Below are 19108 nucleotides of genomic sequence, written 5' to 3' on the forward strand. Positions count from 1 at the left end.
CCTCTCTAGATGTGATAGTGAAATAGTCACCTTGGATTAAGGTTGCTGGCAATCTCAAAAAGCCTTTATTGGGCTTTGAGTGTGATCAGATGCTGCTTGCTTATAAATGAGAGTTAATAGAAACATTAAACAGTACAAGCTACTGTGACCCATGTCTTCAGAATATTAAGCACATTTTAAAATTGTGGAAGACCATCTAGTCCTCTGCTTTCTGTAAAATATTACCTCTTCCAACCAATATCCTCTGGGAGCAGGGTATTTGAACCCTTCAGCATTCTACTTTCATTTGCACATACTGTTTATTTTTAATTTATTTCCTCGCTTCTCTGGCTACCATATATTTATTGTTGATACCGTACTCAGTTTCTCTTTAATTATTCCATCTGCCAGGAGAGTGTGATGCATTTTAGAAGCTGTGTGGTTTAGTTGTTTAACCTTTGAGTTTTGTAACTGAATGGGATGACATATTCTTCATTTAGCAGAACAGGCTAAGAAGAATTATATACTCCAAGTGATAAGCTTGGAACTGCTAAAGAAATACCAAAATCCAATTTTTTTCCTCTCTCTAGTCGTCTAAACATCCATTAGTCTCTTGAGGGGAACTCATAAATCCTGCAAATTTAGTTTATCTGAAACCAACTCTAACAGTTGTGCTTCCTACTAATCATGTTTTATATCCATTTTATATTTTTCAATATTCAATAAACATGTCTTGTGCTTACTGTACTTGTTAGAAAGTGTCTGCAGTATAGGCTGTATAAGGACAGTTATTAATCAGCAATTTCAGATGGCTGTTTGGTTAGTTTAGTAAGTATATTCATTTATCTTTTTTATGTTTTCTTCTTTGTTCTTTCCATTTATCCAATATGGAATTTCCTTTGTCCTTTTTGGTTTATTTCTACTAGGATATGTCAAAAAGGAATTTAACATGTAACAAATTAAAAAAAAAAAAGCGATAGCTGGAAAGAAGAAAAAAACCACCACCCTTTGGGCTTCGTTCATGAAAAGATCCTTTGCATTATGTCCTCTTAGATCTGCATTAAAAAATAATAATAGAGCGCATTATCTAGCAGTGCTGCTTTAAAGCAGTAGATAATTTACACATTAAAGTGAGATGTAGGTTTAAAAGTAGGAGTGTAGGATTGAATTAGAGTTAAGAGTCAGAATGGTATAGTCCTCTATGAAGATGATTCGGTTTCCTGGGGGTATCGTCCTTCTGGAGTGTAATGAGACTTGCAGATAACAATCTGGGGCTATGGATAGATCGAGGTACAGCAATACATTGAGAACAGCACAGCAAGTAATGACACTGGGGAAACAAATGAATGTGTCTGCTAGATAAACATTAAAAGTTCCTGTTTGTCACCAAAGTCCAGGCCTCTCAAGATTAACATTTCCTGAAAAATTCTGTATTGGGTTTGCATGGCAAGGTTTTGGTAGCGGCGGGGGCAGGGGGGGGCTGCAGGGGTGGCTTCTGTGAGAAGATGGCAGAAGCTTCCCCCATGTCTGATGGAGCCAACGCCAGCCGGCTCCAAGACAGACCCGCTGCTGGCCAAGGCTGAGCCCATCAGCGACGGTGGTAGTGCCTCTGGGATAATGTATTTAAGAAGGGGAAAAAACTGCTGCACAACTGCAGCCAGAGAGGGGAGTGAGAGTATGTAAGAGGAACAGCTCTGCAGACACCAAGGGCAGTGAAGAAGGAGGGGGAGGAGGTGCTCCAGGCACCGGAGCAGAGATTCCCCTGCAGCCCGTGGTGAAGACCATGGTGAGGCAGGCTGTCCCCTGCAGCCCATGGAGGTCCATGGTGGAGCAGATATCCACCTGCAGCCCCTGGAGGACCCACACTGGAGCAGGTGGATGTGCCCGAAGGAGGCTGGGACTGCATGTAGAGCCTGTGCTGGAGCAGGGTCCTGGCAGGACCTGTGGCCCCATGGAGAGAGGAGCCCACGCTGGAGCAGGTTTGCTGGCAGGACTTGTGACCCCACAGGGGACCCACGCTGGAGCAGTCTGTTCCTGAAGGACTGCAGCCGTGGAAAGGACCCACGCTGGAGCAGTTCATGAAGAACTGCAGCCTGTGGGAAGGACTCATGTTGGAGAAGTTCATGGAGGACTGTCTCCTGTGGGAGGGACCCCATGCTGGAGCAGGGGAAGAGTGTGAGGAGGAAGGAGCAGCAGAGACAACGTGTGATGAACTGACCGCAACCCCCATTCCCCGTCCCCCCACACCGCTGAGAGGGGAGGAGGTAGAGAAATCGGGAGTGAAATTGAGCCTGGGAAGAAGGGATGGGTGGGGGGAAGGTGTTTTAAGATTTAGGTTTTATTTCTCATTACCCTACTCTGATTTGATTGGTAATAAATTAATTTCCCCAAGTCAAGTCTGTTTTGCCTGTGATGGCAGTTGGTGAATGATCTCTCCCTGTCCTTATCTCAACCCACAAGCCTTTCGTTGCATTTTCTCTCCCCTGTCCAGCTGAGGCGGGGAGTGATAGAGCAGCTTGGTGGGCACCTGGCGTCCAGCCGGGGTCAACCCACCACAAATTCTTACTTTTAGAAAATTCTTTATCCATGCTACAGTCTTACTTTTATGGGTTCACATATGACAGGGAGGCATCTGCCATTTATCAAGACATTAATGACTAGTAGTTATGTGTCCAGATACTTTGTAACCACTGAGCTGCCCGACAACAGGGGTCACCGAAAGACAAATGACTTACAAACCTGTTTAAAGATCTCCTTGCACTTTCTCTTTTTAAGAGCACCAGCAGGGCTTTGAACCTTCTGGTATTTCCACATTGGGATTATTGCCCCCTCTTTAAAATTCCTTATACCAGGAGGCTTCCATGATTTACTGGTAGTCTTCAAACAAAAAAAACCTTCCTAACAGAACATCCATTGATTGCTACAGTTATTTAAAGGCTAACAATAAAAAATCATAGACTTCAGTCTCCATCAAGGCAGAAAGGAAACAGTAATTGCAATTTGCAAGCCTCCTGCCGTGGGTAAAGGAGCTCAGGCTGGGAGAAAGGAAGCTTGGCAATTTTAGTGGCTGTCACAGCGGATCTGGGTGAGATGTGCCGATTCATTCATATGTCATCCTGTGATAAGAGAATTTGTCAAGGTGAAAAGATGGGTGTGAGGTAGAAGTGTGCCCAAAGGAATATCAGCTCTGAGGAGGACCACCAGATAAAAGCATGAATATATGGGAAGCTGTACGGGAGTGTATTTGGTGGCTGCTAGTCATGTCTCTCTAGGTAGACAGACCTTGAAAGAAGAGACCTATTCAGCAAAGATGTAACAGCAAATAATATGGTTTCTTACCCTGTGTGTTTTGCCATACCCAAGTCTTGGATTAAAAAAAAAGAAGTAATATGAGTGTTAATACAGTAATATGCATTATTCAGCTCTTTCTTCTGCCAAAGGAAAGGAAGGAGGCATTGGGACAGCCACATCTTTAGGAGTTTCCTTCCCCTTTAACCAAAGGCAGGGAACAGTGATGTGAGATTTCCCCATATTTTTTAAAAAAAAAGGGGGTGGGGGGCTATGAATTAGCAGACTCCTAGTTTGGAAAATGTTTGCTCTGCCTTTAGATACTAACAACTGTGAGGTCCCATCAAACCTCAAACAAGCTCTTCCTCTTCTTGCTATTCTCCACTCTGCATTCTCAGTTTGATAAGGTGGGGACTGGTACCGGCCTCAAAGAAGATCAGTGATGCCCTACATCAAGAATGAAACATGGAGGACTTTTTCTCAGTTTTTAACAGTCTCAGAGTCGAATTTCCTTTCCACCTTCTGATTTAGAAATACACATAGGTGTCTATGGACTAATTGCCATGAGACAACGTGCAAATAAAACAGGACCTGACTGCTAAACTTTATAATGGATGAGTCTGAAAGTCATTTGTTCTTACCTAGCATCACATACGTACATGGAGTATTCATCAGTTTACTTATCACAGATCAGACTTTGCTGTTGTTGAATTGAAAGGGAGTTTTTCTCTGACTTTGCTGAAGGGTAGATTCAGCCCATTGTATATAAAGTTAATTCATTAAATGTAATTCTGTATTGTCTCTCTTTTTTTTCAGAATGCTTGAGGATGATCTGAAACTCAGCAGTGATGAAGATGACAATGAACAGGTAAATACATCTGATATAAGTGCATAGACCGTATAATCTGAAAAAGTTGTTCCATCAGTTGAATGTGATTGCATGTTGGTTTACTATATTTGCATCAAAAGCATTTTGTGGTGCTGCAGAATCCATTAGCTTAAATCTTGCTTGTGCATAGAACCTCTGTGGGAGGAAGCTTATTTTTAAATAGGAATGCATTTTGTCAGTTTTGCTGAATTAACTTTGTGAAGTGGATTAAACTAAACCAAAACATGGCTTACTAGCCTTGGAATAAGAGACCACACATGGCATCACCCAGGAATAGCTAATGTGCTCTGAGTTTCTATCCTCCATTGTACCTAACTAACTGTGGAACAGCCTCCACTTGTTTCGCAGTCAATTTCTGAAATTTATGACCTTTTTGAAAGTGGATGTAAAATGGCCACATCAGACCACTCTCACAACTGCAGAGTTGGTTTGCACTTCGTAATTCATTTGTACAATTGCACCCAAGAAGATCGGGTCTGTAAGTTTTGTTCCAGTCAATGAGTAGAGAGCTGTGAGTCCATAGTTAGTAATCCAGTGATTCCCATTTGTGAGAGGGAAAATCCTCAGTGTGTAGCTGTAGGTCAATACTGAAAGTCTCTCAACCTACTTGGGACGTTAATGAAGAATCATTTTCAGAAAACTGGCTCATGACATTCTCTATCCCTTCCACTTTATAAATATTTATGGATAATACTGGGAAATAAAGCTGGTGAAATTCATATTCTCAACATTCTTCTCAGAAAAAAAAAAGAGGCTTTGGGTTAAATTAATCCTTCATGTTACTCTATATATGCAATAGGTTCAAATGTGTAAACATCTGCAATAGAGAGGAAGGTAATGCTATAATTCAGCATAAGATCATCTGTTCAGCCTGAGAAATGTTAATTATAAGTCAATCTTTCTTTCTTATTTATTTTTAAACCCCCTAAATATTCTCCTTCAACCTAGCTAATATGTCCTTTAGGGTCATGCCAGGAAAGATTTACCTTCTGGTGTCAGTTGGCCCCTTAGTCATACAAGTCAGTATTTTTTAGCACCAAGATAGACTTGTGCTCTCATCTGAAGCCAAAGGATCAAAAGGCTGTACTTGTGCAATGCGCTGTTGTACAAACACAGTGGTTTAAGAAACCAGCAGGTTTCCTGATCTATTGGAAACTTGCCCAAATAGTCCTGTAAAATGACATTGTGGTACTGAGATGCCCAAAATATAGAAATGGAAATATATTGTCAGGTAGGAGTTACTTTTGTTTTCCTACAGTAGTAGTTTTCTAGTGACTTAAGTAGAATTATTCCAAATTTACACAATTTACACTGCTAAGATGAAATCATGTATCATTGCTGAATAAAGAAGCAAATGCCTGGACCAGCATTTGCTGACACCAAACAAAAAGCCCTCACTGACTTGAATAGGTGTCATCTCTCATGTTAATCCCAAGCAGGAAAGACATGGTTATGTTTACACTACACAGTGGAGTATTGATAGCTCTCAAAACATCATTGCTGTTGTGTGGTACCTGCGTGCCTCTTACCCAAAGGCAGCGTCATGCTCATGGACAGTGTCACATTGCTCCCAGTTCAGGAGCTGCAGCCTGAGTCCTTGTGTGGTGGTGATGTGTCCGAGCCTCAGACTGCACCAAAACTCCATCTGACTTTCCAGTAATACCATTCACAGCATAAGCTGTTCAAGCTACAGAGAGACAAGAGAGTACAATAAGGACTGTTCATGCAGTTTCTCAAAATTTTATAGTTCATAGAAAATGTTTTTCCTTTTGGCAGTGTGAGCTTCATCTCACTGTAAGCGATTAGAATTGATTCAAATCTCCTAAGCTCTCCCAAATATCTTCTTAAGAAACAGATTATAGTCTGAATATTTAGGGACTCCAAACATGAACGCTTCCAATCACGTAAAACATAAATGAACTGTCTGGACAGTTCATTTATTTTGGTTCAACAAGGCTAAGTGCAAGGTCCTGCACTTGGGCCACAACAACCCCATGCAGTGCTACAGGCTTGGGGAAGAGTGGCTGGAAAGCTGCCTGGTGGAAAAGGACCTGGGGGTGTTGGTTGACAGCCGCCTGAATATGAGCCAGCAGTGTGCCCAGGTGGCCAAGAAAGCCAATGGCATCCTGGCTTGTATCAGAAATAGCGTGGCCAGCAGGACTAGGGAAGTGATCATCCCCCTGTACTCGGCACTGGTGAGGCCACACCTCGAATACTGTGTTCAGTTTTGGGCCCCTCACTACAAGAGAGACATTGAGGTGCTGGAGCGTGTCCAGAGAAGGTCAATGAAGCTGGTGAAGGGTCTGGAGAACAAGTCTTATGAGGAACAGCTGAGGGAACTGGGGTTGTTTAGCCTGGAGAAAAGGAGGCTGAGGGGAGACCTTATCACTGTCTACAGCTACCTGAAAGGAGGTTGTAGCGAGGTGGGTGTCAGTCTCTTCTCCCAGGTAACAAGTGATAGGACAAGAAGAAATGGCCTCAAGTTGCACCAGGGGAGGTTTAGACTGGATATTAAGAAATTTTACTTCACTGAAACGGTTATCAAGCATTGGAACAGGCTGCCCAGGGAAGTGGTTGAGTCTCCATCCCTGGAGGTATTTAAAAGACGTTTGGATGAGGTGCTTAGGGACATGGTTTAGTGGTGGACTTGGCAGTGCTAGGTTAACGGTTGGACTCAATGATCTTAAAGGTCTTTTCCAACCTATACGATTCTGTGATTCTGTGACAGGAAGCACACTGAGCATATTTCTTAAATGCCCTGCACTTCAATGGAAACCTTCGCCTTTCCTATGTACCCCACATATGTATGGTTTCATCTCTTTTATTTGCATTACAAATAGAGGGTATAGACAAAGTTATACACATTATAGGAAAGTATCACACACTTTTTAGGTTTCCTGAATGAATGACTGTATGTGTCTGTCCTTTAGATTTTTGTCACACACTGCGTCCCAGACTAAGGCCTTGCAAAGCTGAGCAGCATGGCTCTGCTGCGTCACTCATGCATTACACTGGCAGTGCCTTCACACTTTAGCAGCTTCTGCCATATCTCTTTAAAGAAAGGGGATTGGAAGTGTAAAGAAAGGTTGATCTGGTCCACTGGTCAGACACATAAACATCAACAAAGTAGCTGCAATGGTTTTTGACTGCAAAATATATTTTCCAAAAAGTATATAAAATATTCATTCATGAGGGACAGACCAAGACAATTACAATATGTGAATTTTACAATGTTGAATGTTCAGCTGTGGAGCCCAAGGTTAGAAAAATACTTTCTTTTTTTTTAAGATAAAGATTTTGCAGTCAAATGACCATTGTAATTCAGTTGTACACATGTGTGCATTCTGGCAGGGAGAGAAAAGATTAAAACTCTCAGCTCAAAACCATTCTAACAGTTTATGCAACTTTTCTGTAAGGAAATGGAATCGTCTTTACAATCTTTCTGATTTTTTTTTTTTTTTTTTTGGCTATAGGCTTGCAGCCAATGTGAAGCATGAGTTAGCATTTACTCATTTTTATTAATAAAAACACAGTGTGTAAAAATCAAGTTTGTTATCTGTATCTCTACTCGTATTTCAAGGAAACTGAAACTCTTTGAGAACAGTGGTCAGTAGGGAGCCCTAGGATTTGTCCTTTGAGAATTGCTAGGGACCCTTCAGTCTTTACACAGCAGGGGTGGTAATGACACTGATCCATAAATGCACCTTGATCTCAACTTTTAGTGAATGTCTATAGTATGTGGAGAGAGTTCAAACTATCAGCCTATCTTCTGAGATTACCAGTAGTCCATTTGTCATGGTAGAAGATTGTTAGAAGCTTGTCTGCAAGAAACAAAGCTTTTCTGTCTTATTCTCTCATTCTTATGAACAAGCATACTTATTTCCAATCTGTATTGCATTTATTTAGGGGTCTATGTACCTTGTGCTCTTTCAGGTGTTAAACATCTCCTTCCTTTTCTCCCCACTGCTGAGAAGAAACCCAACACACGATAGCTCCAGTCAGTCATATAAGTAAGAAGTTGAGCCTGATTTCTGGATAAGATGAGAACTACCAGGTTGAAGTCAGTGGAATGTATTTATTTTATAGACAGCGTTAGCAAGGCTGTTATTGAATGTTCTGCCCACTTTTAGCATTCACTTTTCAAACAGGATTTTGAATAACTGGAAATTGTTCCTAAGAGTTATAAACATGATCTGGAGAACCCTCCTTAATATAAATGTTAGGTCTTCTTTGGTTCGGCCAAAAAGAATTAAGGCACGCATGATGATGGCCTAGCAACATATCACCAAGAAAAAGATTCCTGAAAGGAGGCTATACATTTTAATTTCACCCCAGAGGGTTTAAGAGGCTTCAGCAAGTGAGAGCTGACTGGAAATCCAAACTACTAGTGCCAATCTGCTGCAAATTTCATTGAAACCTTGTGGTTTCCCTCTCCTTTTAGACTTCTGGCAGTTGTGGGCTTGATGTAGAAGTTGTCAAGTGAGTTTCTTTGGGCTGTGATGTGCAGGAGGTCCAATGAGATGTTCATTGCAGGTCCCTTCAGACTTCAGATCTGTAAAGCCTTGGACCATACTGATCTTTGCAGTAGAGTGTGAGGCAAGTTACAAGTCACTCCACTCCAGCTGCAAACTCCTGTCATCACTTTTTGGGCCTCGCTTGGAGAGACCGCAGTTATCGCCTACATCTAACACATGTAAACACACCCCACAGTATCTTCAGTGTAGACACTTTGGAGCTGGCCATATGACACGTGCTTTGTCCCATAGACAAAATGCTGATTCTCATGTCTCATTGTGGGTGATTTCGGATTAAAGACACACAGAAAACGACGGGTTAGATCTGGAATCAATTTTCATTTACAGCTGAGAAGCAGTTATTGATGCTGTGCTCACAGTTCAATAAAAGATCTAAAGATATAGACCTTGTGTTTCTCTTTCAATATAAGCAGCATAATCAGTCTCAAATGTTTTTACAAAGAAAATTGTATTGACAGTTTTATTAAAATTGCTGTCTTTAAGTTTTAAGTTATCTACAATATGACCTACTTGAATGGTTTTAATATGCACACTGACCAACCCAATAGATTTTTATGTCACGTATTTATAATACCAGGTACACATCTGTTTAATGTATTATTTGAGAGATATTGTTACATTTAAGCATTGCCTGGATTGTAAACGCTTGTAGTATTGTCACTGAGAGGAACATTGGCATATGCATCAGTATTGCATTCAGAAGTCCTACTGCACAATATTTTCAGATTGGCTACACAAGATGCAGTCAAGGCAGATGACAGACATGTTATTAGTAAAACAATTAGATGACAGGGCATTTCAGAGATGCTAATGTTAACACTCTTCTGTGAGGAAGGACAGAGCTTTTAATAGCTTTATTACTCTGTTAAAAAAATACATCAGAAATTAGGAAGAGTAGTGAAGATTTTTAATTAGTAGCTCAGTTCAGCTAAAAGAGCTTAGATAAAACACAGGTTAGTATTTTTGTTCTTTAAAGAACCCCTGTATAATTCAAATTGGCTTTGAGCTCAAAAGCATCCAAATAAGTTGTACCTGAATACAGTATTTTAAGTAGCTGTAGTGTACTAAATTTTCTTTAACCAGCTCCTCTTTGTTCTTCTGCCTAAGGAATAGTCCTGTTAACCTTTGAAATGCATGCTTAATTTAAAGCACATTGCTAGCGTTCTGTGTGTTTTTGAACCAAAGAAACTTTGATAGTAGTTACAGACCTGCTCCATTTTCGGTATTTTATGTATATAGTGTTTTTGGCAGAACAAATCAATAAGACGTTTTTCTTTTCTATTTGATTTTTTTTCCTCCTTCCCTTAATGATTGCCACTTTATTGCCACTTCCCTGATAACCATACAAACAGAAGACATGCATATAATCCATGGCCCTGCTTTATCATTTGTATTTCACATGAACATAATTCTTTTTCACTAGGATAGTATTAGGTAATTACATACAAAATATTTGACTTTGTAGCTGAGTCTAAAAAGGTGATCAGCCATAGGCTGAGCTTTGAATTCTTATAATGCATACTGAGCTTTCAAAGCCTTTACTCAAGTTACATTTTTAAAGGTTTATGAAATTCTAAGACACAGTATGCCTTCATCATATCACATAAACACTTTTTAAAGTGGAACAGTGACCACTTTCCTTGTAACAATAGATATCCTTTCCTGTTGTAATTTTCCCGTTTTTTAGCTGGATCCTGAACAAGCTGTTTACCTCCCCAAGGTTTCTCTGCATTTCCATTTACTTTGTTATCAGCAGAAAGGCTGAAGAACAGCTCTTCAGTAATGACATCAATACTGCACACACAGTGAGAGAGGTCATCTTGTCAAAGCTATAGAAAAATCAGATGGATTAGGATGAAACTAGGTGCAAAATAACTTTCATAGAGTCTTTTAATGTAAACAGTTTATCTGTCATTGGGTTCCATTGAAATCCCAGAGTGATGCAGCATCAGTTGTAGCCACAGCAGTGTGTGTTTTGATAAAGAACCCTCGTTCCAGTGTTTAAGATCTACAGTCATGTTTTATAATTGTAGGGAAATGTTTTCATTAAGCCATTAATGAAAACAGAAGCTGTTAGGGTAATACAGTCATTCTCCAACCTTGTCAGTCTATAACCGTGAAAAATCCTTTCGTGAAGATATGTCTCTTCTTGCTACCTCAGTCCATTTTAATTGATATTCAAATTATTTTATCCTGCACAACACTAGTTGAAACAACCATATATCATCAACTGTGTAAAATGAATACTCCAGCTTGCATTAGACAAATATTTGGTAATAAGAGATTTGATGGCTGACATGTCTAAGGTCATAATTCACATGCTAATGACGTAGGTTCATATCATATATTTGTTTATTATCAGCAGAAGCTTTCAGTAACCAGCCTGAGATCTGAGCTGAGCTTGCTGCAGTTATGAGCAAAAAACATGGCACACCACTAAAATACACAGTGTTATCAAAAGCTTTTAACTTGTTCAAATTCACAGAATCTCATGTAATTGTTTCCGCACATGTTGTTATTGTGGAGGTCATCCATCAGTAAGGAAGGGGATTAATACAACCCTCAGGACAAATGGTTGCTGAGGAGCGCACAGTACTACAGACCAACAACGATAAGTTTGCCCCTGCAGGTTGCGGCCGTGCTCTCACCTGGGCTCTGGGGCAGCAGCTGCCCAGACCAGCGCAGGAGCTGGAGGAGCCCCGTCCCTCCCACTGACTTGCCTTTTCCATGGGTTGCCATGCAGCGGCAGCTCAGCGTCTCAGAAACCCTCTGCCACAGTAGAGACGATAATACAGGAAAAGAAAATACTGGCCGGCAGGCAGCCCTAACAAGGGGGGAATGAAATGCCTTAGTTGAAAAGATGGATAAATACAGCTGCAAGAAGTCCTCTCCTCACTTCCCCACAAGTAAGCAGGCACTTCATAGCCCCTCAGCGCTCTCTTAAACAGGTGCTTCTCTTGGGTTTAGTTTTTCATGCCACCAGCCTGAAGCAGCCAGGCTCTGTCAGCCGTACCATAAGACGTCATTCAGCTGAAGGAGAAGGTTTATAAAAGACTTTATAATGATGCCTCCGTCACTAATTAAATAGAGGTGGAAAGGCCAGTTGTTCCTCAGTACAGCCATAAGGACCAGACGCTGGAGATCTGCCGGCCTTTTTGGGGTGGGAGGGAGGAAGGAGATGCAGCTTTCAGTCCAGAGGACGGGTCATATACTCTGTGTGTGTGCATGTTTGTGCACACATTTTTGTGTAAAGCAGTCTTTATTATAAGCGTGGAGGAAAAATATATTTCCCCAGGGCCTCTTGCTATGTATGCCACTTATGCAAAAGCCCTGTATTGTTTTGACAGCAAGCAGAGGCAGCAGCAGGTGAGATAATTGATTGACACCAGCATTGTTGTTGTTAAGAGAAAAGCCAGACTTGACTATACTGTCCTATAAAAATAAATCTGAAGTCTGTGATATCTGCAGGCCATCTCAGTGCTCAACACTCACTAATCCGACCACATAGGAAACATTTATCTCCCTTTTCTCCTCAAAAGGAGAGTGTGATTTTTATCATGAATGCCTTGTGAACCATTTTGGTAAAGAAAGTGTCTGGCTTTCTTATGCTGGCCATCTGCAGTGTCGCTCTGTTGTGAAAGCCCAAGCAACCGCCTGTAAACTTCAAAATCTAAATTCTTGGGAGTTTTTTACACCAGTAGAGGAGAGTGCTAGTGCTGGCTTTGAGACTGGGGGGGTTGCAAAAGCCTGAAGGAGGGACTCTCAGGTGGCCAGAACAAGCGTAAAGTAGGTGATGAAAAGGGCATGATAAATCCAGTAATTAGCTTCTGTCAGCCAGAATAAGGGGAGAAGAAGTGAAAGTTGATCTCCCTTGGAGGTATTCCAGAAGGAGAACAGTAATGAGAATTAAACACCTTAATTTTTCTTACAATGAATTCATCTGCCACTGCAAGGTTTGCTGGGGTTGGAGGTGCTCCGTTCTGTGCCAGCAGGATGAGTCTTCCCAGAACAGACCTTCTGCCTGCTTGCAGGGACAGGCCAGGACCACAGTGTGACAGTGCAATTGATATGGGCAGGGTGCTCTTGCAGAGAGCATGCCCACTTTACAAAATTACCAATTTCATGGCAAGACTATTAAGTATAATTTTTGGAGCTGTGCAATTTAGTAATTGGCTAAGTCATCTGAGCAATGTACTAAACCAGACCAAGGTCAGCAAAGAGTTATTGTTTACCTCAGTTACCACTGCTACCTGTTTGTAATAGATTTAACATTCTGTGTAGATGTAATGTTCAGTATAAGTTAAAATCCTTAAAGTCTTTAGTCCTGCACAGGAAATAAATGGGCAGCATGAACAATAGCAACATCAATTCACATCCTTGCAGCACTGCCACTGCTGGTACTCTTTGACTCTGCCCTTTTGCTTCTCAAGTCTAGGGAACTATTCATTGATTTGGAGTAGGGAAGAGACTAAGGATAGGTTGGACTCCCGAAGGAATGAGATAAAGGCCTTTGCCACAAAGGAAAATCTAAGGGCATAAACTGCAAATGAGCAGGGGTACAAGGCTGTTCCTGAGATGTCTGCCTATCCTCTTTTCCATTTTGAAGCACCAAGTTATAACTCGTGTGAATGTTGCAAAAGTAACAATCGGACATTGCACACTAAAAGTACACCTCATTATAAGACCTCAAAATATCAGCACTGTTCAGGTAAGTTTCAGGGATGGAGATACAAAGAATTACTCTCTGTTAGAACTGGGAAACTGAGGAATACACAGGTTGTGGAGACTGTCTGCAGCTGCACAGTGAGTTCACAGGATATTCTTTGAATCCAGCCTTTTGCTGCTTATTTCTTGAGGGAAGTTGAGAGAAGGCTTTTTGTTTCTCTTATAAATGTTTCTTGACCTTTTCTCTGTTTCTTTTGCCTCCTCAAGATTTTTAATCACGTGATTAACATGTTGAAATGTGGCTGTGGAGTAAACCCAACAAATAATGGGGTTTTTTTATTTATTAGCCATCTGGAGTGTTGAACCAAACACACATTTTAGAAAAATCATCGGTAGTAAGACAATGACAAATACTGAGTTTTATTTCTAGCTAGATGTTTTATATTTTCACAACAGGATTATCATCCACTAAGCCTAGGTCATTTGTAATGAATTTGTAACAAATTATTTGCTAGGAAATTATGTTTCAAACCAGAATTTCAATTTAGAGTTTTTTTCTTAAACATGGACCATTCAGTACAATTTTCCCAAATTTTTCTGTCACCAGGGCTGTATATTTGTTTCCCAAGTAAAACAGTTCTTATGAAAAATCAGGCCTAGCTCTAGCCAGTTCTGTTCTCTGCCACAGAACTCTGCAATGACCAAGTCAATTGGTATTGTCAGAGCATTTAAATCTACTAGACTTCATGAGACATTGATGAGCATTTGTAAAGCAACTTGACAATGTTTTGTAGGACTACAAAAGTAGAGTCAGTAGAATTTGTAATATCATATTACAATTTCTCCTTTGTTGGATGGAGGAGTCAAAATTAGTACAATTAGCAATCTGCCATCAAAAACATTTTTGAAACATTCCAGCGTATATCAAAATAATTGGGGAAGGCAGGTGCTGTTTCAAGCCTCTTCTGTCAAGATACATTGGTACTAAAGTCGTAAAATAAGCATACATGTTATGTGAGTTATCTTTGAAATAGGTTCGTTCACTGACAGATAGCCGTAACAGTTTGTGTTGCAAATGTCACCAAGGGCACTGAGTAAACTGAAGCCTGTGTGACAAAAGCAACGATGTTCATAGTACCCACACTAGCTAATTTGAAACTAGCGCAGGTATGTCCACACAAGCAGCAAGCACTCCTCAGAGTGTAGTACGCACTCAGTGTCTTTTCTCCATTTTAGCTCTTTTCTCCGTTTTTTTAAAAAATATGGAATAGTCCTTCAAGAATGGGAAGTGGCCATGTTTTTCATTGCACACTTCCTTAGTTTGATTTCCACCATTGGCCTGATGGAAACGTAGGGATTTGGGAAAAAATGCTGACAGAAGCCCAAATATATCTGTGTGTTGTTGCTCCATTAAAAGCAGTTCACTTACTTACATCAAGGATGAAGGTGACTCTTAATCCACAGACAGACTGTTTTAGATTTGGTCATTTAAACTCTGTTTTTCATTTTACCCAGCCTCCGCTGCACCAATTGAAATTAAATTTCCAGTATTTCAAGTATTCTTGAGCATCTGTCTGTGAAGCCATGAAGGTTACTGCATTGCTCAAAGCAATGATGAGAAGCTCTCTGTGGTTCATACACAGTGAGAGTTCAATGAACCGTTTTGATTTGTAGATACCACATGACTTGATATTTCAAAAAATGGTTCTTAGCTGATCCATCCCACATGTTTGGCTTCTGAAGGAAGAATACTCATTTTTTAAAAAAACAACATGATGAGGCAAGTATATTCTCCATTGGTTTTAGTCCTAGATACAGTAACATTGGGCTTTTTGTCCTCGAGGTGAGAGTGACCCGGAACATCACACACAGAATCTCAAATACAAGGTTGCCAACTTCACGTCAAAGGCAATTAGCAAGAAAGGAATACAATCTCCTCTGTTGACATTAGGGGACAGGTAGAGGAGAATGTAACCAATGAAGTAAAGAAGAAAAAAAGGAACACAACACACATATTTATGCATGTATCATCACATACTAATCCTTTAGACCTCGGCTTTGGGCTTTCTGATTCCCACCACAATTCTGGATGGTTTGTTTACTGCACACTACGTTCTCCTCCTCCACAGGAAGTTGTAGTTAGCACCAACTGTGTCATTAGAGAATCAGAGCACAATACAGTGCAGTGGGTAAGTAGTGGTTTTTGGTTCGTTACTTAGGATCATAGGTCAGGCATTCTGTATAAATAAGACCATGGTTTAACTTCCAAGACAAATTCTAATCTACAAAGATATATATATATATATAAAACTATAAATATAACTCAACTAATGTTGAAAGTTTCTTTGTTTTTATTGGATTGTTGAATTGGGTCTCCAAAGAGTCTCTTCTATACCTACAGGAAAGGAGAACAGCACGGTGGGTTGTAAACTTACTTGTGTGTTGAGTTGCTTAGCTATTCACCCAAGCATACAGAGCTGGTTAGAAACTGGGAGATTAACCTAAGTTAGATTTGCAGTAGCTCACGTAAAAAGTTAAAGCATGAAGGCCTTCCTTCTTCTGCCAACATGTTCGATGGCATCAAATGCCATCTGTCTCACCCTAAGAGACTCTTTGAGGCTCAGCAATTGCCTTCTTAGGTGGTTGATCAGTACTTCTGAATCAAGAAGGTGAGGAGGCATTCTTAAAAAATACTTTTTGTCTAATCTCACTTTCTCAGAATCAAATATTTTTCCCTGAAAATCCTGGATTTTCAGTTATGCAATAGAAAATACATACTTTCTTTGGACAGCAGACACTTCCCCTGTAACACTTGACCAAAGATCTTATTTGCCTTCTGCAGATGCCAGTTATTTTACTTCGATATTTTTGAGCCAGCCTCTTGTCAGTTCATTCTCCTCAGGTCTTTGTGGTCTAGGAAAGTTGTACTGACTGGAGTATTTTTTCTGGTTCTTTATATCCAAAGGCCAGTCCAGTAGTTGATAGTGACGAAGAAAAGCATAATTTTTCACATTTTGCAGTCCTTGTGCACAATCTAGAAGCAGTTTGTGCTTATTCCCAGTTTAATCTTTTGTGTAATAGTTAAAACCCGCAAACAAAATAAGTTTATGGGTGTATCCACACTGCAGATCAAGTAAAGCACAGTGCAGGTGGTTCTTGAACTAATCCTAAAACAACTAGCACCATGATTTTGGTGTAATGCAACATAAGAGGTAGGAGTCATTCACAGTTATAAAAGTCATGGTAAAACATCCCCGGGAAAATATCCTCTGATGGATGATCCTCTGTATCTTACTGTTTTTCATGTATTCTTCATCTTCTTCCTTCTTATTCAACACTAGAGTCAGCTGTTGAAATAAGGTCTTAGAGAGCAGAGGCACAATTACGGAAAGGCCATAATTGTAAAAAAAAAAAAAAAGAAGGAAATTACAAATTAAAGTGGAATGATTGTCTAGTTCACTCTGGCTTCCATTTTCTAATCATCCTAAATTATTTTAATGCATGTTTTCAAGCTCAAAATTAGCAAAGGTCCAATGATGTAATTCTCCTAACACCCATTGAATATTACATTATACGGGTCCAATTTCATACCAGTCTTTTACAGCATCATCTCCCACTCAGGGCACACGTATCATGGTTTAGGGACCTCCTACCTGCTCTGTTGCCAGATAATACTTTTAATACATGAAGTTTAGGAATCGTTGTGGAGTTAAAACCAGTTTCTTATTTGTAAATGACTAGGAATAGAAGATAAAAAAAATAACTTTTAAAATATGTTTGTCTTTGAAATATCTTAAATTAATAATCAAAAGCTCACATCAAGTCTAAAACAAATCAAACTCAGTCATGAAGATGAGAAACAGGAATTATTAACTGAGTACCGTGGCTGATGGAGGCTCAATGAGATCATTTTGTTCAAAGATTAAAGGCGATGAACACTGAAATATTTGAGGAGGATGGCTATGAACACATCTGAGTAGAGCTGCTAAATTCAGTAAAGATCAGAAGTTAATTATCAAAGCAGAGAGAACTACTCAACACAGACAATTTGAGTCAATAGCTAAGCAGCCCAGAAAAAAAGTAATTTGGAAGAAGTATTTTCCTATAATGAAGTTATATAAAAGGCGTACATTTCAAAGAAACCTGCCTAAAACAAGATTGCATTCTTCCTGATCAGAGAAAAATAATTAGCTCTAATTGACAGACCTGCTGCACACCAAATATTGTCGAACAATATGTTTCTGCATCAAAGCTTAATGTGTAGAGTTACTCAATGTCACTTTGATTTTGCCTTTATTTTCTGCCACTGGGCACGCTCATGATATCGCAACAAATATGCTTTGAAAAACGAATGAGCAACACCTACAAGACAAATAAAAGCAGAAGGCCAGATCCTGCATTTCTTTCTCAGATGGAATCCCTGACATATATTCTGTCTTGTGTTTAACATCACCATGTTCCCACTCAGAAGGAAACTGAATCATTTGCAATAGGAAATGACCAGTTGCTTGATCATCCAACATTAAAGTAGGCTGGCATGTAGATTAACCTGCGTATTTGCAATATTTGTTTAAAACTCTGTATGAGTGAGCATGTGCGTGAAGGACACTGTCCCTCCAGGATGTGCCTTTTCTTAAGAGTTAGGAAAGTGCTTTCTCCCAGTAACAAAGGGGAAAAAAAGTGGAAATTTTCCATGTAAAAATCTAAAGAAAGATATGTGCTAGAATGTTCGTGGTCCAAGAAAATAAAATATATCTATAATTCTTTCTTCCGAAAGCTACCACGTTTCTTTCAGGGTAAACAGTTGCCATCAATGTAGCTAAGTAGTCAAAAATCAAACACCCAGTTTAGACTCTGCTCTTTAATATTCTATGACTTTGACATTGCCAGTTCTCACTCCCTGAAATATCTTCATCTTCTTTAATCTTTCATGTAAACAATTTAGCTCACACCATTATGCACATGCTCTCCAGAATATCTTCTGCTTTACTTTGTATTGGAATCGACTGCATTATTATTATTTATTTGTGATCCTAGACACTCTCCACTCTTCTGTTTTCTTTTCTTTATCTGTATTTTGATATCGGTTTTCATGTAGTGATTTTTTTAATAATTCAGGGGAAAAAAAACTGATTTAGATGTAGGTTTCACATGCTTGAACTCAGAATTGTTATAGTCCAGCTATTTGGTATATAGAAGGGTCAAGCAAAATATCACTGTACAGTCAAAAAAACTTCTGCCATTGTGGAAGGCCATTTATGAGCTTTAAAAATAATTTTAGTTCCCTGCAGGATGGGACTGAAACTTGGCATTCAGTGGGAGGCTTGGGAAACTGAAATGCCATTTTTGATGGTGTTTTAATCCATTTTAAATGAAGCATTTGTGTGTTGTTACATGTAGTTTATTACTCAGAAAGATTTCTTAATAACATGCTTCTGACTCTGCATTTGCATGTGGCAGCTGAAAAAGGGAGATTTGGGAGAGTACCATTGGAAAGAGGCACACCTCACATTATCTCACTAATAAGGCAGGGACCCCATTTCATCATAGGCTTGTTTGAGAGGACATAATTAGGTTTGAGTCTGTAACACTTGTGCAATCTTAAGTTTAGCATTTCCTGAGGTTTAAGTGTTTTATTTAGCAACCCTACTGTACAATTAATATAATTGTTTCCTATCATGCATTCATTGATTTATTTTCTAGATGGAAAATGTAATCCAAGTGAAACAAACACATTTTTCTTTGCATGCTG

At 39.7% G+C, this 19108-nt stretch overlaps 1 protein-coding gene across 6 annotated transcripts in view; it reads left to right on the forward strand.

Moving 5' to 3' along the window:
• Positions 1-19108, forward strand: part of AFF2 (ALF transcription elongation factor 2) — a 347838-nt gene that overhangs the window by 249060 nt on the left and 79670 nt on the right. For all 6 annotated transcript variants that reach the window (XM_072877471.1, XM_072877472.1, XM_072877473.1 and 3 more), the window contains one exon: positions 4084-4135. In XM_072877471.1, coding sequence (XP_072733572.1) covers positions 4084-4135 — 52 coding nt within the window. The remainder of the gene's footprint in view (positions 1-4083; positions 4136-19108) is intronic.

This window comes from Ciconia boyciana, chromosome 12, assembly GCF_034638445.1.
Source record: "Ciconia boyciana chromosome 12, ASM3463844v1, whole genome shotgun sequence".
NCBI classification, from domain to species: Eukaryota; Metazoa; Chordata; class Aves; order Ciconiiformes; family Ciconiidae; genus Ciconia; species Ciconia boyciana.